This window comes from Etheostoma cragini, chromosome 14 (genome assembly GCF_013103735.1).
Source record: "Etheostoma cragini isolate CJK2018 chromosome 14, CSU_Ecrag_1.0, whole genome shotgun sequence".
NCBI classification, from domain to species: domain Eukaryota; kingdom Metazoa; phylum Chordata; class Actinopteri; order Perciformes; family Percidae; genus Etheostoma; species Etheostoma cragini.
Window position 1 is genome coordinate 3,884,319 of NC_048420.1, and position 23,976 is coordinate 3,908,294.

The 23,976-nt window shown below is 41.8% G+C and overlaps 1 protein-coding gene, 1 long non-coding RNA gene and 1 other non-coding gene across 3 annotated transcripts; 1 reads left to right on the forward strand and 2 right to left on the reverse strand.

Annotated features, from left to right (window-relative positions):
* Positions 1-692: 692 nt before the first annotated feature.
* LOC117957289 lies at positions 693-16,020 on the reverse strand. Its single transcript, XR_004659466.1, has 3 exons — positions 16,010-16,020; positions 12,005-12,009; positions 693-822 (listed from the first exon to the last, which is right to left on the reverse strand). It is a non-coding gene; the product is annotated as an uncharacterized LOC117957289 (long non-coding RNA).
* trnaw-cca lies at positions 8,973-9,044 on the forward strand. The gene has a single exon. It is a non-coding gene; the product is annotated as a tRNA-Trp (tRNA).
* Positions 16,021-21,224: 5,204 nt separating the features above from the next.
* On the reverse strand, positions 21,225-23,738 carry LOC117957260 (tumor necrosis factor-like). Its single transcript, XM_034892877.1, has 4 exons — positions 23,339-23,738; positions 23,183-23,210; positions 22,902-22,958; positions 21,225-22,251 (listed from the first exon to the last, which is right to left on the reverse strand). Exons 1-4 carry the CDS (start codon positions 23,717-23,719, stop codon positions 21,776-21,778), a joined length of 942 nt encoding a protein of 313 aa, XP_034748768.1. The 5' UTR covers positions 23,720-23,738; the 3' UTR covers positions 21,225-21,775.
* Positions 23,739-23,976: the final 238 nt, after the last annotated feature.

Below are 23,976 nucleotides of genomic sequence, written 5' to 3' on the forward strand. Positions count from 1 at the left end.
CCGGAGTCCTTATGTTCTTTTCCCCCAGAATGTTCCCTTGGATCAGAGAGGCTCCAAAATCAGGGTAGCAGCTGTCGCATTGGTCCCGCTCCATGTTCTGTGATGCCATCTTCTACTGCTACACTGCAGTGCCCTGCTACGTCCTGCTGTGCCTTGTAATGCCGCACAGCGTCCTGCTATGCCATGAACTACTACAAAGAACTGCTACAGACTACTAATTTTTTCTATTTTTGTTATTGCCACTCTTCATTCTAACCCCAACCGGTCGTCAGACACCGCCTACCAAGAGCCTGGGTCTGACCGAGGTTTCTGCCTAAAAGGAAGTTTTTCCTCGCCACTGTCGCACTGTTGCTTGCTCTGGAAGAGACTACTAGAACTGTTGGGTCCTTGTAAATTCTGGAGTGTGGTCTATCTGTATAGTGTCTTGAGATAACTCTTGTTATGAATTGATACTATAAATAAAATTGAATTGAATTGAATTGAATGATAATTCGCAGATACAGCGATGAAAATGGTTTTTGTCCCACCTTCTGGCAGGTGCAGGACAAAAATGCAACACTGCTATATGCTCCCATGATTTAATAGAAAATGCAACGTTTTGACCCTGCTGGGTCTTCTTCCAGGATTTAAACAGAGAATTTGATTGACTACAACTTCTCAGTCCCTCCCCCCCATTTTCCCTCATTTGAATACTTGTGCATGAGAAGTGATTGACACGCATTGAGACACCCCCCCTAGCTGTGATTGGGCATCTGAATAGGAAGCGGTGGATTTTTGCAAATCCCACTCCAGGCTGTAGGGGGAGCCAGAGGAGTCGACCTGCTTTATGAAGTTCTACTGGAACATAGTCAGTTTCAGCAAATATGACAGAAAGTTAGTTTTATAAGTCTTACCTACTGCACCTTTAGTAACAAATGTATTGACTATTTTTTTTAATATACCAGAGGACCTTTACATTAACTTTAGTCCCTTCCGAGTTGATAAATTTGTAGATGGTGCTACAACCTGCCTACAGACCACTTCAGACTTTGTTGTTCCCCCGCACTCCGTCGCCAAATGTTTAACATATGACACAGAACTGACCCCTCGCTGCAACACAAATATATTAATTCACCTCTATTCACACACAATGAGGCATATTTTCATATGGCACTTCACATCTACAACAAGTCTAAAAAATGAATTTTACAAGAAATTCTAGGTGCAACCACAACTACATTGGTGCGTCTGCCCCGTTTCTGACACCGTGGCGGCAGAGGTTTTGCCATGGGGGGTTGCCAATACAAAATCAACATAGAGGATACAATGATTCCACTAAAAGAAATCATTTCAGCATCCAAAGTATCAGTTTGATTATTTTATTAAGCAGAGAAATGCATCCTAATCAGACATTTTTAAACCCTCTATTGTGTTTGATGAATGAATAATGCTCGTTAAAGGAAGAGTCGTGATATCAGTATGCGCTGTACGGGATTAAATCGAATGTCACTCTTCCAGTGAACGTGTTCATCTTTTTTGTAAAGTTTGGCGCTTACCTTTCTCACTTTGTTGTTGTTTTTCCATTCAGTGTTCATCTCAAAATTTAAGATCCTGTCAGATGGGGAAAAGCACGGCAGCAACGTCCCAGAGCCGAGATTAAAGGAGGTGGAGGGATGTGACCAACCAAGGGAAGACGGAAAACAATACACAAAAGACCCACAAGGAACTGCTGGAGAGGACGGAGAGGAAGGGGAGGAAGGAGAGGACGGCAGAGAAGGGAAGGTAGAAGCCTTTTTTCGATGAGGACGGAGAACCTGGACATCACACATCGGTAGGTAAACGCTCTGGTTCAGTTACCGTTAAACATTCAAGGGGGTTTACACGCTAGTGTTGTTTATGGCGGCTTGTTTTCATTTTAGTTTTAGTTGGTCTTTGTGACAAGCTGTCATTTTAGTTTTTATTAGTTTTAGTCATACTCTTGTTAGTCTAGTCAAGTTTCAGTTGATTAAAAGTCTGAGCATTTTAGTCTTATTTAAGTCAGAATTATCCATGACTATTTTAGTCTAGTTTTAGTCCACGGAGATTGTATTTTAGTCTCTCTGTAGTAATGCAATTCTATTAAATCCAGTCAATATAGTATTAGCGCTAATATGTACAGTACATACATATATGTATGTAATATGTAGGCTACTAGGTACATTTGGTATGTGGCACGAGGTGAACCGGCAGCGCTCCAGCTGCCAGACCCTCAGCCTCCCCACCCACGTCTCCCCTCCAACCCCACTCAGCTTCCCCATGTCTATAAGTCCACTCTGTAAAGTGTAAAACATGATTTGGTTATTGGTGTATTCAGCGATGCACAGCCTTCCCAGTCCCAGACTGAGCCACTCCTGGGCGGTCTGCCTCCACCCTGCTCGGTCTAGAGCTCCAGGTGATCCGACCCATCTGCTTGTGCTGCAGGACACTGGCTCCTGGTTGGAGGAGTGGCGCCACCTAGTGCCTATCCCACAATATGGCATTCATGTTTGTTTAAAGGACAATTCCGGTTTCATGCTAATTGAATGTGACCAGTTTTTGTGCCCATATTATGAAAAGAAATCACTTTTTCTCGGATTTTGGGTGTTATTTTGTGTCTCTGGTGCTCCCACACACATACACACTCGAAAAAACAAAACAACGACAAGCTTTATAGACTTATTAGCGGTTTTGGTCCCATTCGAGTAGCATGAAAACATATCCCAGAGAACAGTCGACTCGGTACCAATGTGTTATTAACCCCTAGGTATGTTTTGTGCTGGCATTGGCCTTTAATGTGTCAGTTGGAGGAAGGTCACAGTCTCTTCATCGCTCCACGATGATCCAATTTTTGGCATTTGTCTGTTGCCATTTAGTCTTTTTATTGGAGCAGAAGCGCCACGTAGTGACGTGTATTGTTAGAGTTCTCTGGTGACGTGTATTGTTAGGTTTCTCAGGTGACGTATATTGTTAGATTTCTCTGGTGACGTGTATTGTTAGATTTCTCTGGTGACGTATATTGTTAGATTTCTCTGGTGACGTATATTGTTAGATTTCTCTGGTGACGTGTATTGTTATATGTCTCTGGGGAAGATAGGTCCCATGGACCGGAAGTAGAAAGGCGAGACTTCAGTTCTCTGTTGCTCTGACTTAAAGTGCCTGAGTAGAGCTCTTTAATCAGATCTCCCATCAGCTCTTAAAACTCCAATTCAGATAGTGAAAACACTCTGGGTCCATCCATCCATCCATCTTCATCCTCTTGTCCGGTATCGGGTTGCAAAAACACTCTGGTTGGTAAATGGAATACTGACATCTTACATATTTTATTGTGTATTCTGAACTCTATTCATTTTTAGCTACCATTAGAAACTGAAGGGTAGGGTATTAATAATGTTACATCACGTAGCTAGGAGTATCGGAACATAAACATAAAGCCAGATATATTTGGTATTCGCAAGAATATTTATTGTGAACAGGGCAAAACAAAAAGAACTTACAACGAAGAATATGGGCCGATGTGTGCTGTAGAAATCAAAAACGTAATATAACAAAAAGAGATCCTCAAAAAAGGAAGACTGTTACAAGTATAAGAAACAAAAGGATAAGCAAAAATGTTCTAACATAATTACTTAAGACAATTCTTACAGCAGCCCAGCACCTAATGCCTCTATACAAGTCAAACCTGTTAGATGGTCAAAAGGATATCATTTGTTATATCTCAACCCTGGTCGCTTCCCCACTCTCATACACTGAAGCAAACAAATCTGGTCTGGCAGCTGCCCTTAGTCAGGCTCTTTATACTGTTGGCACACTTCATTGGCACTCCTTGATTGTCCCTTCAGGTGTGCATGCTGCACCAATCGGCATGCACAAGAAGGAACACACACAAACACATACACACACACACACACACACACACACACACACACACACACACACACATATATAGGAGGGTGCCAATGGCAGCCGTTGGGTGATGTATTGGTGTCTTCCAAAGATGCTTTTCATGCTGTTCTTCTGACTCCCCAGGCCCAGGAAAACCCCTAAGAAGACTAGTGGCCGAGACTTGGTCTGTCCAATCATTCTTTAAGACCAACGTGGAGTTAGAGTTGGAAAGCGTTTTGGAGATGGAGAGGGCTCAAGCTCAGGAGCTAAAGGAAAAATTTAGCAAGATGGGGGAAGCTCTCCAAACACAGGAGGAGGAGGCAAAAGAGAAACTGGAAAGATCCCAGGCTTCCCATAGAGCCCAGCTGGATCAGGCTCTGGCTCAACATGTCCACTCCCCTCCCGGGGAAACAGAGCATCTGAAAACCCAGCTGGGAAAAATCGGCACCAGGCTGTGAAAAGCCAAAAAATATCTGGACCTGCAGACCTTCATTACTGAAGACCTGAAAGTCAAATTAAAGCAGGTGATGGGAGAGAGGCAGGCCCTTAACAATAGTGTGGCGACTCAGATGTTGCAGCTTCAAGAAGAGAGACAGATGCTCACGGTAGGTAAGACCACTAACTTGATGTTGGAGAGCCATCTGGAGATGGAGAGGGCTCAAGCTCAGGAGCTGAAGGATAAATTGAGCAAGATGAAGGAAGCTCTCCAAGAACAAGAGGAAGAAGCAAAGGATGTTCTTGAAATATCCCAGGCTTCCAATACAGCCCAGCAGGAGATGCAGGACCAAAGCAACAAGAACATCATGGCTGCTCTTGAGAAGAAGTGTGAACATCAGCTGGAAAGTGGGCGTGGCAGCAGGAGAAAACCTCCCTGCTGGAGGAGAGCGAGAAAACAAGAGCCCGGCATGTGGCTCAGATTGACAAGCAGAGCTTTGCAAGTGACTGCCTCCTGGCTTCTCTGAAGAAGACGGTGATTGTATTTATAATTGTAATTAATTGTAATCTAATTAATTGTAACAGTAATTGTAATATTGTATTCTACCCTAAAATGAAGGAAACAGAAAGTGAGGTAACCATGCACATAAATTAAAAAATATAATGTACATTGCAAACAGTCTACCATAGTGTCTTACCTTATCATGGTCATTGCATTTCTGTGAGTGATTTTTATTTTTTTCTTCTTATATGTGTGTATATCTGTTGTATTATGGTTGTTTTCTTGCTACTGGATGTTTAAAATTTCCTTCAGGATGAATAAAGTTTCTATCTACAGCCTGATATGCAGTCAAATTCCACTTTATCATCCGTTACGGAAATTTAATTCTGGTAATGCATAAATATCTCTTTGTCCATTGGATTAAAATGAATGCTCTGCCTTTTAATGTGTTCACCTGTTGCCATGGTGCTCCATTGATTACGGCTTGTTTCCTTCACCACGCACGTGCTTTACTCAAACTGAACATACAGAGTTGATTGAACAGACTGATCAGCTGAAATGGAATTAGATTAGATTCAACTTTATTGTCATTACACATGTACAGGTACAAGGCAACGAAATGCAGTTTGGATCTAACCAGAAGTGCAATAGCAGCAAGTGCAGGATATACAATGGTTTCATAAGTGCAGGATGGATATGTACTGAATAAATATAGAAATGATTACTATTATAAACAGAATTTTACAGATAGATTTGTCCTATAAATTTAATATATAGATAGCAAGTATTCTGAACAAGATTTACAGGTGAATATGTACTATGAATATACATACAGATGGCTATTACTATAAACAGCATTTTTTACAGATATATATATATATATATATATATATATAGGATAGGTGAAAATATTTTGCAAAATGTAAATTTGTCTCGATCTTTGTAAAAGTGTTTCACACTTTGTAAAATTGTTTTGCACATCCCAGCCACCAATGCAATAAGCCTGAAAGCCACATGACCATTGGGGAAAGAGAGTGGATGGCATGGCTGAGGGCATATGCCAGCTCAGGGGTTTGGCCTTCTGGAGGCCAGAGACCAGCCCCTGAGCAGCGGAAGTGGCATGTCCTCTAATCTGAAGGCAAAATATTGCAATATATAATTATAACTTGAAAACATAGTTCAGATACTATGAATAAAACTAATTACTGTATCTAAACAGGTTGTGATTGTTTCATATTGAGAAATGCCCCTTGCAAACCTGTGGACATACCCTTCTGTTTGGAGGGTCAGTGGCCTGTAATTGTGGATTTCACGGTGCTAAGGTGAATTGTTTTAAAATGATGTGTCATTATGATTAATCTTACATCTTAAGCTCATGTCTGTTGCAATGCTGTAGCTCTTATATCTTACATCATGAAATTATTATTGTTTGTCTTTTTAGTTCACTAAATCACCATTTGATGGGTCACAGTCTGGCACACTAAAGCCTAATTCAGAAAATAGGAGGAGCGCCAGCCCCTCTTCCTCTCCTGTGAGGACTCACAGTCCCTCTCCATCCTCTGTGAGGAATCCCAGCCCCTCTCCATCCTTTTTGACGACCCCAAGCCCTGTTGGGAACCCCAGCATGGCAGAAGCCTGTGAAAGTGCAGCAGTGTCTGTTCATTGGTCGGGCTGTTGTGTAAACTGTGCTTAGTGTAGCCTTTAATTATGTCACACATTAATCATTTATTGTTGTCTTCTTAACAAGGTGAACCTTGAAGATTTCACCTGCCCACTGCTGGGGCTACAGCTTCTTTCTGGTTGCCAGCAGAGATGTGGGAAGGTGGATTTTCCTCTCTGGCAAACTGCAGCAAGATTTGAAGCTGTGGTACAAACCCGCTATCCCAGCCCTCATATACCACCAGACACCAACACCAGATCGCTTCTTCATCCATCGGCTGATGGTGTGAATGCCATTCCACGCGAGGGTGAACTGCCGCAGTGGGCCAGGAGCCCCCAGAGTCCATTTATGTGCCCACCAGTTGCTGGCTGCTGTCCGTCCATGGCAGGGACATCCTCTCCCCCCTGGACCAAATCAAGGCCAGCCTCACCTCCACATTTGACTCCATTTTAAATATGGACTCAACCAAACAAGTAATAAAAAATCAGTGTAACAGATATCCATTTTCTTAATATATTTCATTATACATATAAATGCTACTGTCAATCATAAAATCCAATGATAGATATTTTAAATGTGTATAGTGTAATTAATCTGTATACACTTGCTGCTGTCAAATTACAGATTTTTTTTTAACATCACTATTGTCAAATTATTGATTACAAAGAAGCTGGCTGGCCACGGCAAGAAGCTGGTTTCTGGGTCACCTCCATTGGAAATGAGGCTGGTCAGATTGTGATCAGTGTGGGGACAGTGCAGACCAGGACTAGACAGGATGGTGGCAGGGATGATGGAGCGGTTGATGGACGGTGATGGTCGTCGAGTGTACCACTGAAGCTCATCACCTGACTGGGATGCAGGGGGACCTCTCTCTGTTGTGGCAGGGCAAAGAGAGAGCAGCTCAGGCAGGAGGGTTTGCCAGCCATGAAATGATGGATCCGTAAGAAGGAGCTGAGCCAGTACTGTCACAGGAGGATTATATGGGGGTTGTGGTTGTGGATGACCTTAAATGCAAACAGGAGGACTATGAATACATACAGAACTGGACCGGGAGCCAGTGGCGCTGTTGGAGGACAAGAGTGGTGTGGTGGATGGAGTGGGTTCGAGTTATGATGCGTGCAGCTGAATTCTGGACCAATTGAAGTTTATGGAGGGATTTGTGAGCAAGACCGAAAAGGAGAGAGTTACAGTAATCCAGACGGGAAGTGACAAGACTGGACTCAATGCAATAAAGTTCATTTACATATGTGAAGAGGTTCATTTTACTTATAAAATAACTTAATGAAGCGTAAATTATAGGTTGCTAAAAGTAGTCCATACTCATTTTAATTGTGTTTAAAATCCTCTACAAGTGAGTTACGTTTACTAAAGAAAGTTTATCTAACTAAATAATATCAGTGAAATTGTAAATGTAAATGTTCTTGTATTTATATAGCGCTTTTCCAGTCTTAACGACTACTCAAAGCGCTTTTACATCTACAGGAAACATTCACCATTCACACACATTCATACACTGTGGCCGGGGCTGCCTTACAAGGTGCCACCTGCTCATCAGATAAACACTCACAGACATTCACACTCCAATGCGCAGCACTGGGGGCAACTCGGGGTTCAGTGTCTTGCCCAAGGACACTTCGACAATGACTGCAGGGGCGGGGATCGAACCACCAACCTTCCAATTGGCAGGCAACCGCTCTACCACTGAGCCACAGCCGCCCATTAAATTTAATCACGCTTTTGTCTCCTTCAGGCCGGACTACTGCAATGCACTCCTCACTGGGATCCCTGAGCAAAGCCTTCAGAAGCTGCAAAAAACATCCAAAGCAGCGCTGCTAGGATCCTCTTGAGGGTGCGCTAACATGACCACATCACCCCTATCCTCAAATCCCTCCACTGGCTTCCTGTCTCACTCAGGATTGATTAGAAGGTTTCCTCCTTACCCATCAGTGCATCCATGGTGAAGCCATCTGTCTCAGCGTATCTCCTGAAACCTACCAGGACAAAGCTCCGTACAATGGGAGATCGGGCTTTCTGCTCAGCTGCTCCCAGACTGTGGAATGCTCTCCCTGACCACCTGAAGACACCACACACTGTGGATGCTTTTAAACGTGGCCTTAAAACCAACCTTTTTGGGAAAGCTTTTGATTTAACTTTTGCCCTTTTTGTTTTTGTTTTTGTTTATCTTTATTTTTTTATTTTCATGCTCTACATGTGTTTTTATTTTTGGACTTGGACCTGTTTTATCATGTAGCACTTTGGGATTTGCGAAAATATAAATTGCATTACAAATTCAATTTATTATTATTATTATTGAGTGCCACAGCAATGGGCCATGAATAAAAAACAAAGCATGTAAAAGCTTTCTAGTATAATCACAAAACACAAGTATAAACATGAAAATGGGCGTAATATCTCACTCTAAACCAAAAGGGTTTTGATCAATGTCCCCCCCCCCCCACAGTGGTAGACTTGTCACCAGTTTAGTAGAAAGCGTTTCGCTCTGTGGCGCAATGGTAGCGCGTCTGACTCCAGATCAGAAGGTTGCTTGTTCAAATTACGTCAGGGTCAATGTTTCAGATCCTCAAGCTCACATTGACAATGGTCAGACAAGGAATGGTGGATCCTTGCACACATCCTAGATCATTTGAGGTGTCTGCAGCTGGATAATGGGCCATGAGTCACAGGACAGTGAAATGACTGGACTAGCAAATAAACTATCCTTACTAGCACTTAAGCACACAAATAATTCAGTTCAATTCAATTTTATTTATATAGCGCAAAATCACAACAACAGTTATCTCATTGCGCTTTTCATGAAAGAGCAGGTCTAGACCGTACTCTGGGATGTTATTAAGAGAAACCCAACTGTTCCCACAAAGAGCAATCACTAGGCGACAGAGGCCAGGAAAAACTTCCTTTAAGAGGCAGAAACCTCGAGCAGAACCATGGCCCAGGGTGGGCGGTCATCTGCCTCGACTGGTTGGCGGTGAGAGAAAGAGACAGAGAGAGAGAGAGAGAGAGAGACAGACGGACAGACAGATAGACAGAGAGAGACATGTAGAATTGTAGCAGAGGGGGTCAAGCAGGAACATGGAGGCAGCAGGTGACTCCAACCACAGATCCAGAAACAGAAACACCTGCAGGAAGCAATAGGAGGAGAGAGGAGAGGGGCGAGAGACCACAAGACTACGGGCGAGAGAACACAAGACTCCGGGAAAAGGAAGAAGTCGAGTTAGTAACATGCATTAATGGAATGAGGTTGCATACAGATGGAGAGAAGGAGGAAGAGTGAGGTGCTCAGGGCATCATGGGAAGTCCGCCAGCAGTCTAGGCCTATAGCAGCGTAACTAAGGGATGGTTCAGGACTCTCCTGAGCCAGCCCTAACTATAAGCTTTATCAAAGAGGAAAGTGTTAAGCATACTCTTAAATGCGGAGACGGTGTCTGCCTCCTGAACCCAAACTGGAACCTGGTTCCACAGGAGAGGAGTCTGATAACTGAACGCTCTCGCTCTCATTCTACTTTAAGAGACTTGCAGTAACCTTGCATTCTGGGAGTGCAGTGCTCTGGTGGGGTAGTAAGATACTATGAACTCTTTAAGATAAGATGGTGCCTTCTATTCTGGTCTAAAATAACACTTCTTTTCACCAAAAGAACTCAAAAGTGGCCATTAAACTGGAAACTAGAATTTAAAAAAAATCATTAGCATTGTGCAATTGGGCTTGGCCTTGGCAAAGGTCTGTGCTTTCCAAGTATCCATCTAGTATTGTTTAACTTAATCCATTTACCAGCTCCAGTGTTTGGTTTTTTGAATGCTCACCATGAGACCTGGTAACACTGACCAATGAGAGCAGACTGTTTTTTTTTTAGAAGAATTTTAAAGTGACAGTTCAACATAAGGAGTACACGTGCCCCAGCCATAGGCCATGTGTGAAAAATAAAGTGTTTTTGAACATTAAAGCATGTAAATATGTTCTAGTAGAATCACAAAACACAAGTATAAACATGAAAATGGGCTTAATATCTCACTCTAAACCTACTACCAGAATATTTTTGATCACTGTCTCCCCCCAGTGTTAGACTTGTCACCAGTTGGAGGAACTGCTTTTCAGACTCTGTGGCGTAATGGGTCAAAGTTTGTGTTTTTCCAACTCACGTGGACATGGGTCAGACAAGGAAACGTGGTACCTTGTGCACATGCCGGAGTTTTTCAGACATTGGGAGCTGGATAATGGGCAAAGGGTTACTGGAAAATGAAATAACCGGTCTACCAAACATACTAACTACCCTTACTAGCACTTTAAAATAACACTTTTTTTCACCAAAACAATTCAAAAGTGGCCATTAAACTGGAAACACAAACAAATGTGTAGTTTTTGATTTAAAAACTTAAAGATGCTTTCTTTGGAATGTTTGACTTCAACACTGAATACGAAGGTAAATACTTCATTATAAATCAGTTTTTTTCTGTATGCTAAATACCACATCCATAGGAACAAAGTCATGCTAAACCAAGAATAATTTATTTGCAATTATTAATTATTGTATCACTATTTACAACCCAGCCCAGCTTTACAACTTAGGGATACACCACATTCTGGGAAGGGATTTCCTAACAAGGCAATAAACTGTTTTTAAACTGGATAGTTGGATTAAAATTGGACTATTTACAGATTACAAAAGAACTGTTCATTTCAACAAACAGTGGAGGGCAGTAAAAATCCTTAGGCTTAAAGAGTCACAGTTTGGTAGTTTACGTCCCTGCCGTGGCTTGCCCACACAATTTAAATCACAAAAATCCACTAAGTGTTCATGGGGGGCTAAAAAAAAAACACTTTCAGGTGGCAGCTTGTACGGCAGCCTCAGCCACACTGTATGAATGTGTGTGAATGATGAATGGTTCCTTTACTATATAAAACCTGAACCAAATCGGAAGGAAACAACTTTATAAGGTGCCGTTTGAGAGAAACTTTCAAGGAAACAAAGAGGTTAGATGAGCACATGTGGATGTAAGTACTATATTGACTGCAATGTACTTCACGCAGGGAAATGCTGGGAAACATTGTTTCATGGATGACACCATAATGAAAGGTTTTGTTATTTGTTTTCAGCGACTACTGGAAATGGATGCTCATGCAATCCCACATGAGTTTATCTTTATAGATGAGGCTGGGTTCAACCTAGCTAAGACCAGAAGAAGGAGGAGAAACGTAATTGGCCACAGAGCCAATCTAGATGTTCCTGGCCAACGTGGTAGGAACATCAAAATGTGCACTTTCACCTCCAGTATGCATGGTGTCATCCACCGTCATGCCAACATTGGACCATACAACACAGCCCATTTTCTCACATTTCTGGAAAGACTTCACAAAATTCTCATACCACCAGTGCTTAAGAATGATGCAGACCATCAAGGAAACAGGTACGTTGTAGTATGGGACAACGTGAGCTTTCATCGTGCAGCCGCAGTCCAAAACTGGTTTGCTGACCATCCAACATTTCTTGTGCAATACCGCCCACAATACTCACTATTTCTGAACAGTGACAGTGAAAGGTAGACGACCAGCAGCCCTTTGTGCGCATTCCTCTTGTGCAGGCTATGGAAGAAGCATGTGATGAGATTGATGTGGGTGCAATTCAGGGATGGAAAAGGCACTCAAAGCGCTTCTTCCCTTGATGTCTAGCACATGTGAACAATCTAATACATATTTTAGTATTATGGCAAAGCATGCTAAAGATGGGGGTGCTTTTCATTATGCGCCAGTGTGTGCCATTTCACGCAAAAGTTTGATTTTGATAACGCTATGTGTAGTTTTGGTTGCAGTGCTTCATTTTGACGGATATATGAGGTATTTACCAGTTTGAGTGTGTGGTTTTTTGAATTGTGTTACGTATTTTGATAAAATCAGACTAGTTTGTAAAATTCTGTGTTTGTAATAGGAAAAAACTATAAGACTAGAAATGCGCTTTATAAGAACATTCCATTTACATTTCCATCCATCCACTCCTGGACTCATTTCAGGTGAGGGTTGTCCTCCGCCAGGGCTGCACTTTTTCACAAATCCTAATTGAGATTTTCATGGACAGGATATAGAGGAGTAGTCGTGGTGGGGAGGGGTTTGGGTTCGGTGGGCTGGGGATCTCAGGCCATGGGGAAGACCCAGAACTAGGTGAAGAGATTATATCTCCAACCTGGCCTGGAAACACCTTGCAATTCCCCAGCCAGAGCTGGCTGATTTGGCTCGGGAAAGGGAAGTTTGGAGGAGAAAGGGAGAGAGTGAGGAAGCAAATGCTTAGATGCGACCAGAGCAGAGTTGGTGGATTGGATTGCCCTGGAGGGCGATTCTCCCCTGGTTTTCCGGCCACGGTCTGAAAAGAGATAGTCAAGAAAGGTTAACACTGGCGACCACAAAGGGGCCGAGAGAAAAAAAAAAAAAGAAAAAAAAATCACACAAAGAGCAGCAGTGGTGAGCATTCAGTGACAATAACCGGTGAGATAAACCGGAGGAATAAGCATAATAGTGCCTGTTTCTGTTACGGGGGAAGGACGGACCCAAACTGACAACTAGGGGTAAAAGTATTTATTAGGGAAGAGAGGGAATGGGGAGTGGGAAGGTGGAGGCACGGAACCCGAGGATGGAGAGCCCGGGGGCAGGTGAGGTCTGAGGGATAAAGCGAACAGTGCAGGGGTTGAGTCCAGAGGGGACCGGGAGCGAAAGCCGAGGCGGAGGAGAGCAACACTAAGGATGGCGGGAGGGCGAGCCCTGAGAGCTGGGGACTGAAGATGAGACACCAAGATCGGAAACAGGCATGACGCGGTGGAAAGGGCGAAGGGGGGCGCCGAGGGAGAAGGACAACAAGGGGTTTCTGAAGCCAGCTGACCAGAGTGAAACTGAAAAGGGAAACACAAGAGAGGTAACTGCACAGAGATCATACAAAATGCAAAAAGCTACAAATACGGAGTGTTTGTTCTCGAGGAGTTCACCCAGGTAGTTGAGACAACGATCACGTGAAGAATGAGTGAAGTGCCGGGGTAGATATATGGACGTTAATGATGACGGTAGACAGGTCTGGACGGCGGGAGCAGGTGCAGGCTTGTAGGTGTGACAAATAGGGTTGTTGATTGTAGACGAGAGGCAGGTGTGAGCGATCAGCTGGCTTTGTGGATGAGAGGGGAGGAAAAACAAAAACAAAAACAAACATCAGGCAGGTCAACAAGAACAAAGGTAGGGAAAAATAAATAATAGGACAGACTCACGGTCAGCCGGACCCCACCACGACATGTTTCCCCTTCACTGATAAGAAAGTATCCAAGATGGCAGCCCCCAGTCAGAGCCTCGCGGCTGAAAGTAAACACAACATGGTCGGAAAAACAAGCAGCCACTTCAACCCTTTCATGTTACTGACTACCGTGGATGAAGTCGGAATAAAAAACAAATATTCAACCAAAGATACAAAAATAGTAGACAAAAAAAAACATTATTTCTGGGGGAAGAAACTAATACATTAACAGAGTGCAAGTGACACAGGCTATATCCCCACACAGCCATTGCAATTATCGGACACTTTGTCGTAGTTAAATGAGGATAGGAACCAAATGCAGAAACAGGGACGGCAGGCAGGGAGGCGAGGGTAGACAAGAATTTATTAACAAAAGGCATAGTTCCAAAAAACACAGGGATACAAATGGCAGCAGGCCTGAGAAAAATCAGAAACAAAATCAGGAACGGGCACAAGACTGGACAAACTACCTGGGAAAAAGCTCCAAGTGAAAATCATCGCATGTGTTTTGTGGATCTAGAGAAGGCGAATGACTGGGTCCCCTGGGAGATACTGTGGGAGGTGCTGTGGTAGTATGGGTTGAGTGTGTCCCTTCTCAGGGCCATCCAATCTTTGTATGACCAAAGCGAGTTTTCATTCCTAGTCTCACCTATGGTCATAAAGGCTGGGTCATGACCGAAAGAACAAGATCAAGGATACAAGCGGCCAAAATGGGTTTCCTCAGGAGGGTGGTTGGCGTCTCCCTTAGAGATGGGTTGAGAAGCATAGTCATCCATGAGGAGCTCGGAGTAGAGCCGTTGTTCGTTTGCGTCGAAAGGAGCCAGTTGAGGTGGTTTGGTTATCTGGTAAGGTCCCTAGGGAGGTGTTCCAGGCACATCCAGCTGGGAGGAGGCCTCGGGGTAGGCCCAGGACTAGGTGGAGCAGTTATATCTCCAACCTGGCCTGAGAACGCCTCGGGATCCCCCAGTTGGAGTTGGTTAATGTGGCTCGGGAAAATAAGTTAGGGGTCCCTTGCCGGAGCTGTTTCCCCCCTAACCGGATACCAGATAAGTGGACGACGGTGGATGAATGAGACGGCGCGTCAGAACAGCAATGTTCTTGTGGTACAGGATTACTTCACCAAATGGGTAGAGGCGTTCCCCCTACTTAACGATAAGGCTGAAACTATTCCCGAAGTGCTTGCCTTGGAGTGGGTGTGATTTTATGGAGCCCCACAGACATTGCACAGCGACCAAGGTCAAGATTTTGAGTCCCAAATGTTTCAGAAAATGTGCACACATTTTGACTTGAAAAGACATACTACAACATGTACTACAACATTTTGAACACATACTGATGGCCAGGTGGAACGGTTCAATTCCATCTTGCAAAAGATCCTAGCCACTGGGACTGGCATCTCATGATTCCTTACGCACTAATGACCAACAGAGGCACAAGGCACAGTGCTACTGGTCTCACCCCCAATACATGATGTTTGGCCGGAAAGTCAGTGAACCGGTGGACCTAGACTCTTCATCTTGGGGCAGCTGGATGACCTAGTCTATCGCATTCAAAAAAGGCCAATGACCAAAGCAAAAGTGGTTTGTCATGACCAGTTAAAGCCATATTGCAGCCGTGATCCCCTGGACAATTCTTGGGCCAAGGAGTTTACTCGAGGCTGGACACCGGTGGAGGTGTCACCCCCAGCCTTGGACATAGATACTGCAGAACCAGACCTCGTAGAACTGTTTTCCTGAACATGAAGGAGACTTCCTGTGGCATCCTGGCTCAATCAGGGGACAAACCGGCCACAGGGCCTCTCTGTCCTCCACTCATCAGGGTCATTCTCAAAGGCAGAGCCGTCAACAAAGACCCCCAGCCAGGTTTCATTAGACTCATGGACAATTCAAGAGTCAAGATCTGTTTTTACCGCCTCTCTTCCTCTGCTTCTGCCAGATAGATTAGAACTAAAAACTATTAACATATAGACAGAAATGGCATAAGTACTCACTTCCTATACTTAAGCAGAAGTACAGATATTGTGTTAACAAAATACTCCGGTAAAAGTGGAAGTACTGATTTAATTTCTTTACTGAAGTAAAAGTAACAAAGTAAAAAGGCTTGGAAATTTGTTTAAAGTATAAACGTAAAAGTAGCCTTGCAAATGACAACAATTTTTTATGCAAAGCAACTTGGACTACATATGTTTCTAGAGTACACGCTGAGAAACTTCAGTGGACATGGAAAAAAGGCTCTTAATATGCCGTTGCCTACATTTTAAATGAATGTCTGCCAGTAAGCCTAAAACATCCCATATACTGTATGATTATGATGATTGTGACTGAGACTGGGACTCCAGGTTAATAAGATTCTGATTGAGTAGCAAGATACAATTTTAGTTGTGGTTCTGTGAGAATTCACAGATCCAGTTTCTCTTTTTAATCTTCACCTTAACATTTAAAGGAGTCTACATGTATGTATGTGCTCAAATATGGCTTTTTGAAAGAAAATAAAGCATAAATTATGAATTACTAAACAGACAATTAAGAAGAGTTACGCGGCACATTAGCCAGGAGTCATTCTTGATGCCTACTATCTCAAACTCGAAATCTCTCTCAGATAAGGCGAGATTGGGAATGTCTTTCTGCTTATCTACCGAATCTCTGGGATCTCTGTTTTCTTTATTTTCAATCATGTTATAATAATTTACTTTAAATGAATGCAGAATGCTGCCGAATCGGTTGACTTAGCTTAGTGGTGCATAAAATGCAATGTACAGTATATTCCCATCCAATTAGATGAAATGTGGTATTGATGAAACAAACAACAATAATGATAACTCTAGTGAAATGATTTGAAACCTAGTGAGGACAAAATAAGAACTGTATTTAAATCTGATCCTGGTTTCCAACGTCGCCCCAGGTGTCTATTAAAACAAAGACGGAAACAACTTCACTCTAGCTAAGTTTCCGTCCACTTGTCTATTGAATTATCTGAAGTTCAGTAAAAAATACTCATGCAAAAAAAGCTGGTGAAACTGCTGTTTCATTAAGACCAAGCAACGTGCAACCTAGCTTTCAGGTCCATCCATCCATCCATCTTCATCCGCTTATCCGTATCTCCTTTCAGGTGAAGAACACAAACAAAAAACTCACTAGCTAACTTACTTAAATGTGCAAGAACTATAGTCCGCTACAACAACAGGCTTAAATGAACTGACTACATAAGTTATAGAACTTACAGTTCTCAAGGACTTACACACACAGTCTCAAATGATTATCCTCCGGATAGCTGGTTTGTTCTAGATAGCTCTGTTTCCTTTCTCTCCGTTTTTTCTCTTTGTGGCATGTGTCCATGTTATTCTCCGACATGATGACCTCTTGTACAAACTAAAGTAACGCGCCAATTTTTTTAAATGTAAGAAATAGAAAGTACCGATATTTGGGTTAAATGTAGGGAGTAAAAGTAAAAAGTTGCCACAAAAAATTGTAAAGTGAAAATAGAAAGAAAACATATAGAAAGAAAACAATTGCTTCACAACAGAAAGTAACCTTCTGTTTCCGACCCCCTGCTGTCTTAGACTAGGCTAAGAGAATGTAATGTTGATTAACTGTACTTTTGTTAGAATTTCTCACTTTCATGATCAGAACCTTTGATCTGTGTCCGAAAATGAACCCAGAGGGGCAGAGTTAGAGCATGTCCTTCCTTATTGGACAGCGAAGAAACAAACAAGACTCGTCCCACATGTGACCATGCCAACGAAGAGCCAATTAGGCTGGGTTTTACTCACGAGGGTTTGAAGTAACCGCCCCTGGAGTAAAAGGAATATAGGAGGGAGGGAGACGAGAATTTGGGGCAGAATAGATGTGAAACTTTTGGGTGAAAACAACTATTTCTAGCCCGCTGCTTCGTAATTCTTTGTGTTTTTCTTATCGTTTTTATTAATAAATCTTTGTGTTAATTTTCCAATAGACCCAAGCCTCCTTCTTCAGAGATTCAACAAACACAAAGTTACACAACTTCTTGCAAATAAGTGCTGTATGCCTATGAAAGATATGCGTTATTTTGCAAGAGTGGAATTAAGTTGTAATATCCATCCAGAGTTGGGGTAGTGTTGTAAAATGGTGCTGCTTCTCCTTTAAGAGAACTCCATGCATGTGGCTGTGTGTGTAATTGGAAAGGAAGTGGAAGAGAAAGGGAGAGAGTGAGGAAGCGGACGCTTAGAAACGACCGGAGCAGAGTTAGTGGATTGAGTTTTGTACACTGTGTTCGGTGTTTGAAATAAAACTCCAGACTAAAAGCCAAGCTCATCATTTACACACTAGAAACGGGATTTTAACCCAGACAGATAAAGATAAAATTGTAAGATAAACAACGTCTCCCTGGTTTTCTGACCACGGTTGGAAAAGAGATAATCAGGAAAGATTAACACTGGGTTTGGGAGGTAGACACCATCTTCACATTTTAAACCAAGCTAAACGCTCTCCTCTTTAATAAATCTTACAGTTAGGGCTGGACAGGTTCAGCTTGGTATTTATGCTGATATAGTTTTAGAATAGCAGGGGACTTCCTGTGACACACTGAGCTCATTTGTCCTCTGTCTTTCCATGTGAGTGCATTCAGGTCTCTTTTTTGGATTTGAGTATGAAGTTGAAAAGCTGAAGTGATCATAAAAGAGAAAATGAAAGAATTGATTTTGAGACAAAAAACTGAAAACCCAGTATAATCCCACCTTGAGATAATTTCCACTGCTGGTGTCAGGTGCTGCTCTGTAGGCTGCTGGAGGAAGAAGCAGGGGTTTTACCAGATAACCAGGGAGTTCCCCTTCTCCCTTCCACACAGTGAGCTGTTGAGGAACTCCACTGGAAACTTTTTTCTATAACTGGTGATGAAGTGAAAGCAGTGCTTTTCCTTAAAATAGTAGTAGAGCTGATATGGAATGAGTACTGTGGGTATCAGGTTGTCTTTTTCCTCAATCAGTCATCCTATGTTTTCAAACTGCTGCTCTTTTTACCCTAAGAATACTCCTGTGTGGTTAACATTATTTTTCAGCGCATGTGAAAGGCAGACATTTGAGCTACCAATTTCCTACCAATTACCAAAGTGGGAGAAGCAGTCCACTGCCACAAACCGTTTACGGATGTTATTTTCCACTAAGTTCTAGAAAGATCACACAACCACCGGAAATGAAGAAACTTAAAGCCTGTTAAATCTTTAGAATTGTTTGAATTTGTAATGTCTTCCAGTGGCTTTGAATTAATTAATTAACTAATGTATACTTTATGCTTTATTAATCCCGCAAGGGGAAATACTTTATATATTTAAAGTATATATATATATATATATATACTTTATATATTTAAACACTAACCCCCTGTTGACATAACTGGTGACACATTAAAGTTTCTAGCTTTCTCCATTGCATGGACGGTAGTTGTAGTCATGTGGGATTCACACATTTTGGCATATTGGGCCATACTGAATTTTGGCAAAAATGTTCAAATCATATCGAGCATAGTGATGGACAGCTGCAGAGCAAGTGGATAATGCTAGATGGGAGGTTTAAGAGTTTTATTTTGAAATTGTGAGACATTTCATTGGGCATTGTAAATGTTGACCACAGGTACTCTTTTCTGAGCTACCAACTTACTCAAAACCTCAGTTTCATTATGGGAATTTTATATATTTCAGGAATTCTTGGCTTTATCTTAAGCAATGACAATGATACATCGCAATTGCCCAAATCAAATATTAAACTAAAAGTCAAAACTTTTCCTTGAAGCAAGCAAAGCAAGGCTCGTTTCAGAGACTATATAACAGAGACATCAGAGACATCACAACAGCTGTCACTTACAGGTCTAAGGCTCCGCATGTTGTCGCAGCTCGTGGTCGTGCAACCCTAAATGCTAAAAACATTTTATATTGTAAGGGTTTTATTGATAGGCGTGACAAAAGCGCTCGCTAACACCACCTCCAAAGCTTGAGAAAGTTAACCCTTCAGTACATTTCACATGGACTGGTACACACCTGTATCATGTAATAACGTACAAAAAAACTTATTGGAGCACTGCTCAAAACCCAACCGGAAGTTGGCCAGTAACAAACTCCTCCCAAAGATTTGAGATCATTTGGTCTGTGCCATCTTAAGACCTTAAAGATGAAGTTTTTGTCATAGGGCCTAGCTGTGGCAGGGCTGCCATTTTGACATAACAGGAAATGGGTGTAACTTGAGTGTCCAATTGCCTTGGAACCTTTCAGGATTTATAAGAGTCCAACCCTGAGGACATCTACATGCCAAAATTCACTCAACTTGAGTATACGGTGTCCAATTTGGCCTAAATAACTCACGATTGACAATGGTCCAGTCCTGAGGACATCTGAAAGAAAAATAATTGTAATATAAACTTTTTCAATTCAGCAAGGGAAAATTACAGTGTTTACACTGTGTTGTTGTTACACAAAGAGCACCTTGGCAGCACCAAGGAGGTGAACCGGCAACACTCCAGCTACCAGTCCTACATCATACTTTAATCCGTATGGGGACTGCTTGCTGCTTGCAGCTTTAATTTTTTTTAATGTTAGGCCTTATTTGTATAGGACAGCCGAAGATATGAAGAGGGAGAAAAAGGAGTACACCTTTATATATGGGCGCCAATCTATGGGTCAGCTACCCAGTGGCCAGCTTATTCAGCTTTTGTTAGCATGCGCCCTGATGTCTGGAGAGTACTGCATCGAACAAAGCGTTGACCATAAAGGTATCTGTGAATGCTTGTAGTGCTCGCATCATCTACAAACCACAATGTATAGCCAGTATAACCAATGCTTTAGGTAAATACAGTATATGTGGTAAATATAAGTGTGATGTATTATGTGTGTAATAATATTATGTGTGTTAGTCACCTTACAAAATGTAGTGATATTTAAACAGACAGTTTAAGTTTCTTAAGAACAAAGTACTTAAGAAATAGGTTCTAAAGAAATAATAAAGGTGTTATTTATTTGGAAAACAAAAGTTCAAAAAAAGAAGAAAAGGCAAAGAATTTCTTCTGACGAACAGTCAAAAAGTTATAGACAGCTATTTAATGTTGAAATTAGTAGTAGGCTCCATGTTTAATGAAGGCTGAGTAACAACCAATACTTAGCTTCACAAAGGGTAAAAGACTTTTGTGAGCCACCACTAACAATAGTACTTAGTGATCATTATCTCAAAACGCCTGTAGATATTACTGAGTAACATGAGACCGCTAAGGTTAGTTTGAGTAGCATTTTACAGCCTCTTCTGCAGAACACAGTAAGAGGCCAAACAACACTGTGGTTGTTTTGCTCTGTGGTTGACAAGTTCATTGTGCTGCAACTTCCTGCCAACCAGCATCAGTTGATGCTTTCTTCTTGACATTGACAATTGCTTGATTTCGATTACTTTTTTATTTTAAACTAAATTACTCTTCAAGTACTTATTTTTCTCTTCAAATAAATATTTTATTCCAACATTCTTACAGCACCACAGGCACCACGGCATTATTTGAAAATGTTGATACAAATAGCAAAGATAAACAGCTGATCAATTTCTATTTCAATAAATATCAAATAAATTATGTATAAAATCCAGCACAAATACAGTTGTGAATGAGAACACCCCCATAATAAATAAATAGATATAAAAACTAAATAAATATGATAATGTTAAGTTGAATAAATAAATATTTTGACTACACTTCTTTCAGACTGTAGTGACACAATAAATACTCAATAGGTCTACATTTGTACAAAAGGCAGCTTGAGAATTGCAGCAAAAGGTAGAAGTACATAGTACATAACATTATTAACCCATAGAGATATCTATGGTAAACATTACTTTACAGTGAGCTCTTAAAGCTCTACAGATTACATAGATTGGTTTACTTGCAAACTTGAAATGGCTTGCTAAAGGTTTGCATAAAAAGTCTACTGTATACTCATTGTCCCATTGACTGTTTAGTGCAGTATAAACCTTCTACGTGTACATTCATATCTTCACTTGTTGCACGCAGTCTCCTGTTCTCACAAGGCAAACACACCGAAGAATGTCTTCCCTGGCCCATCTTCCAGGTCCTGCAGCATCTTCTCTTCCATCACCGTCTTGAGTCTGTCTCCTTTGTCTAGGTTAAACACAGCTCCCATGTACACGGCCGAGAACCAGCTCCCCTCCTCGTCTCGCTGGCTGTTGGCATTCTTTTGGCAGGCAGTACGGACAGAGTGCAGGATGGTCTGGTAGGACTTTATGGAGTCGTCAGCCCCATACGATTTGGACCAGCGCTTCACAGTGTGGCTCAGGTGGACCATGGACTTTGAGGTGTAGTCATCAGCATCGCTGCTGAAGCAGTTTACCCGGAAAGACGCTTGGCTGTAAACAAAGTAGAGGCCTCTTCGAGGAATAATAATTTCATTGTTGTTAAGTTCTAGCCCTCCTTGAAAGTGGGACTGGTCCACATCCTTCTTCCATTCCACTGATGTTTTCCTCTTAGGGTTGTATTCTCCTGTTGAAGAGAACGCCGAGATGGTGATGGAGAAAATGAGAACTGACAATTAAGATTTGATACTTAGAAAAGATATTTAGAAACAGGTTTAAAACATTTTCCAACAAGGACAGAAAGAATATGTTGTTAGCCATCATAATGCAATGGAAATTAGTCTTGATCTGGCTCAAAAATAAATAACAGTAATTTATAACAGTAATAAATCCTTTCTCATTTTGCTGTTGAGCCCTACCACATCCATAGTACCCACATAAGGGACTAGAATTGGTTTAATGGGCCCTTAAAACGGTCTTAATCCCTAGGAGTTGTTCCAGAACTCCATGAACATGCTCAATGAGCCATGGAATGTCCTTAAGAACCCAAAGGACAACCTCAGGAAGCCCTTAAACATCTTCAGGAAGTCCTTTGGATTTCTGAGGAAAGATCCCCTCAATCAAAATGCCCTAGAACTTGTTGAGGAACACTAATTCTAACCATAATGTCTCAAAGACTTTTGGTTTAACTACTACTGAACTAAGAGAACCCAAAGTTAAGATTTTACACCAGTCAGTCCAACTTAATTAAAAATGTAATCCGTTATTATCCGTTTTCTCACATTGTGCTTATTAACCCCAAGTATTCTTTGAAACCGAATTAATTGCAGATTTTACCTTCTAAATGAATGGCCGCTCTGACATTTGAAATTTGCCTCAATGTGTGATGAAGATCTGAAAAAAAGAAAAAACAGAGGTTCATAAAGTTGGGAATAACACAACAGCTTCACTTTTCACTTTTAAACTAATTGTTTAAACAAGGGTAACATCTAAAGAGAACTGCCTGGACAGTGTGACAATATCAACTTATTATCAGTTATAAGATGTGACAAAGCCATCAGTATCAATTGAAAGTAATGATGTTGATCTTTTGAGGAAATTAAGAGAAAAGTTCTTACCAAAATTGTCTTCATCTGGTCCTGGGCCCTGTTATAAGAAGAGAACCATAGAAAAATGGTTAGAATGGCTGGGTTCAGGTGAGTTGGGCAAACTCTCTGTTAGAGACATCGGGCCCCTTAATAATGCAGGGATTAATCTTAGACTTGTGTTCCTACCTTGGCATGCCTGTTGACGATGAGGAAAGCAACAGCAGCAGCAGCTAGGCAGAGTGTGAACACCAGCAGGGCTGTGGTTAGTTTTGAGCTGGGTTTGACTCGCAGTGTCTGTGTCCTGGCTTCTGTGTCCACAGCTGCTTCCAGTTGTACCTTGCATTCTCCTTCCATTGTTTTGATGAGTTCCTTCTTTAACTTCAAGTGCAGTTGAGCTCTTCTGCTGTCTCTCTGGTTTGTTGATTGACACTTAGCTATTGGCCCTTTTAAAAGAGTAACCTCCTGGGAAACTCCAGTGATGTCACTCTTTGTGAGTGGAGATTTGATTTGATGAGGAAGAAAGACCAAAACCGGGGAGGATCTTACACACCACACTCCTACACACATGGCGTCTATATGACTGTGTTATCCCACACACAAACACCCGTAGAAACCCCTTTTATATCTCACACACAAATTAAGATACACAGACAGTACACTCCCATTCTGCCATACAGAAATGCTCTACAAAAACTCACCTAGTCTACCATTTGAGTAGTCATTAAGACTATAAAAGCGCTATATAGGAGCAGTCCAGTTCCGATCATCTCTATGTGGGTCCAATCTATGGAAACCGTGTTAAAGTGTGGTATTACAAGCCACAT

Coding starts and splice junctions, on each gene's coding strand:
- LOC117957260 (XM_034892877.1), bottom strand. CDS start 23,719: ATGTGTGTAGGAGTGTGGTGTGTAAGATCCTCCCCGGTTTTGGTCTTT. Junction 23,211..23,338: donor TCGTCAACAGGCATGCCAAG/GTAGGAACACAA, acceptor TTCTTATAACAG/GGCCCAGGACCAGATGAAGA. Junction 22,959..23,182: donor ACCAGATGAAGACAATTTTG/GTAAGAACTTTT, acceptor TCTTTTTTTCAG/ATCTTCATCACACATTGAGG.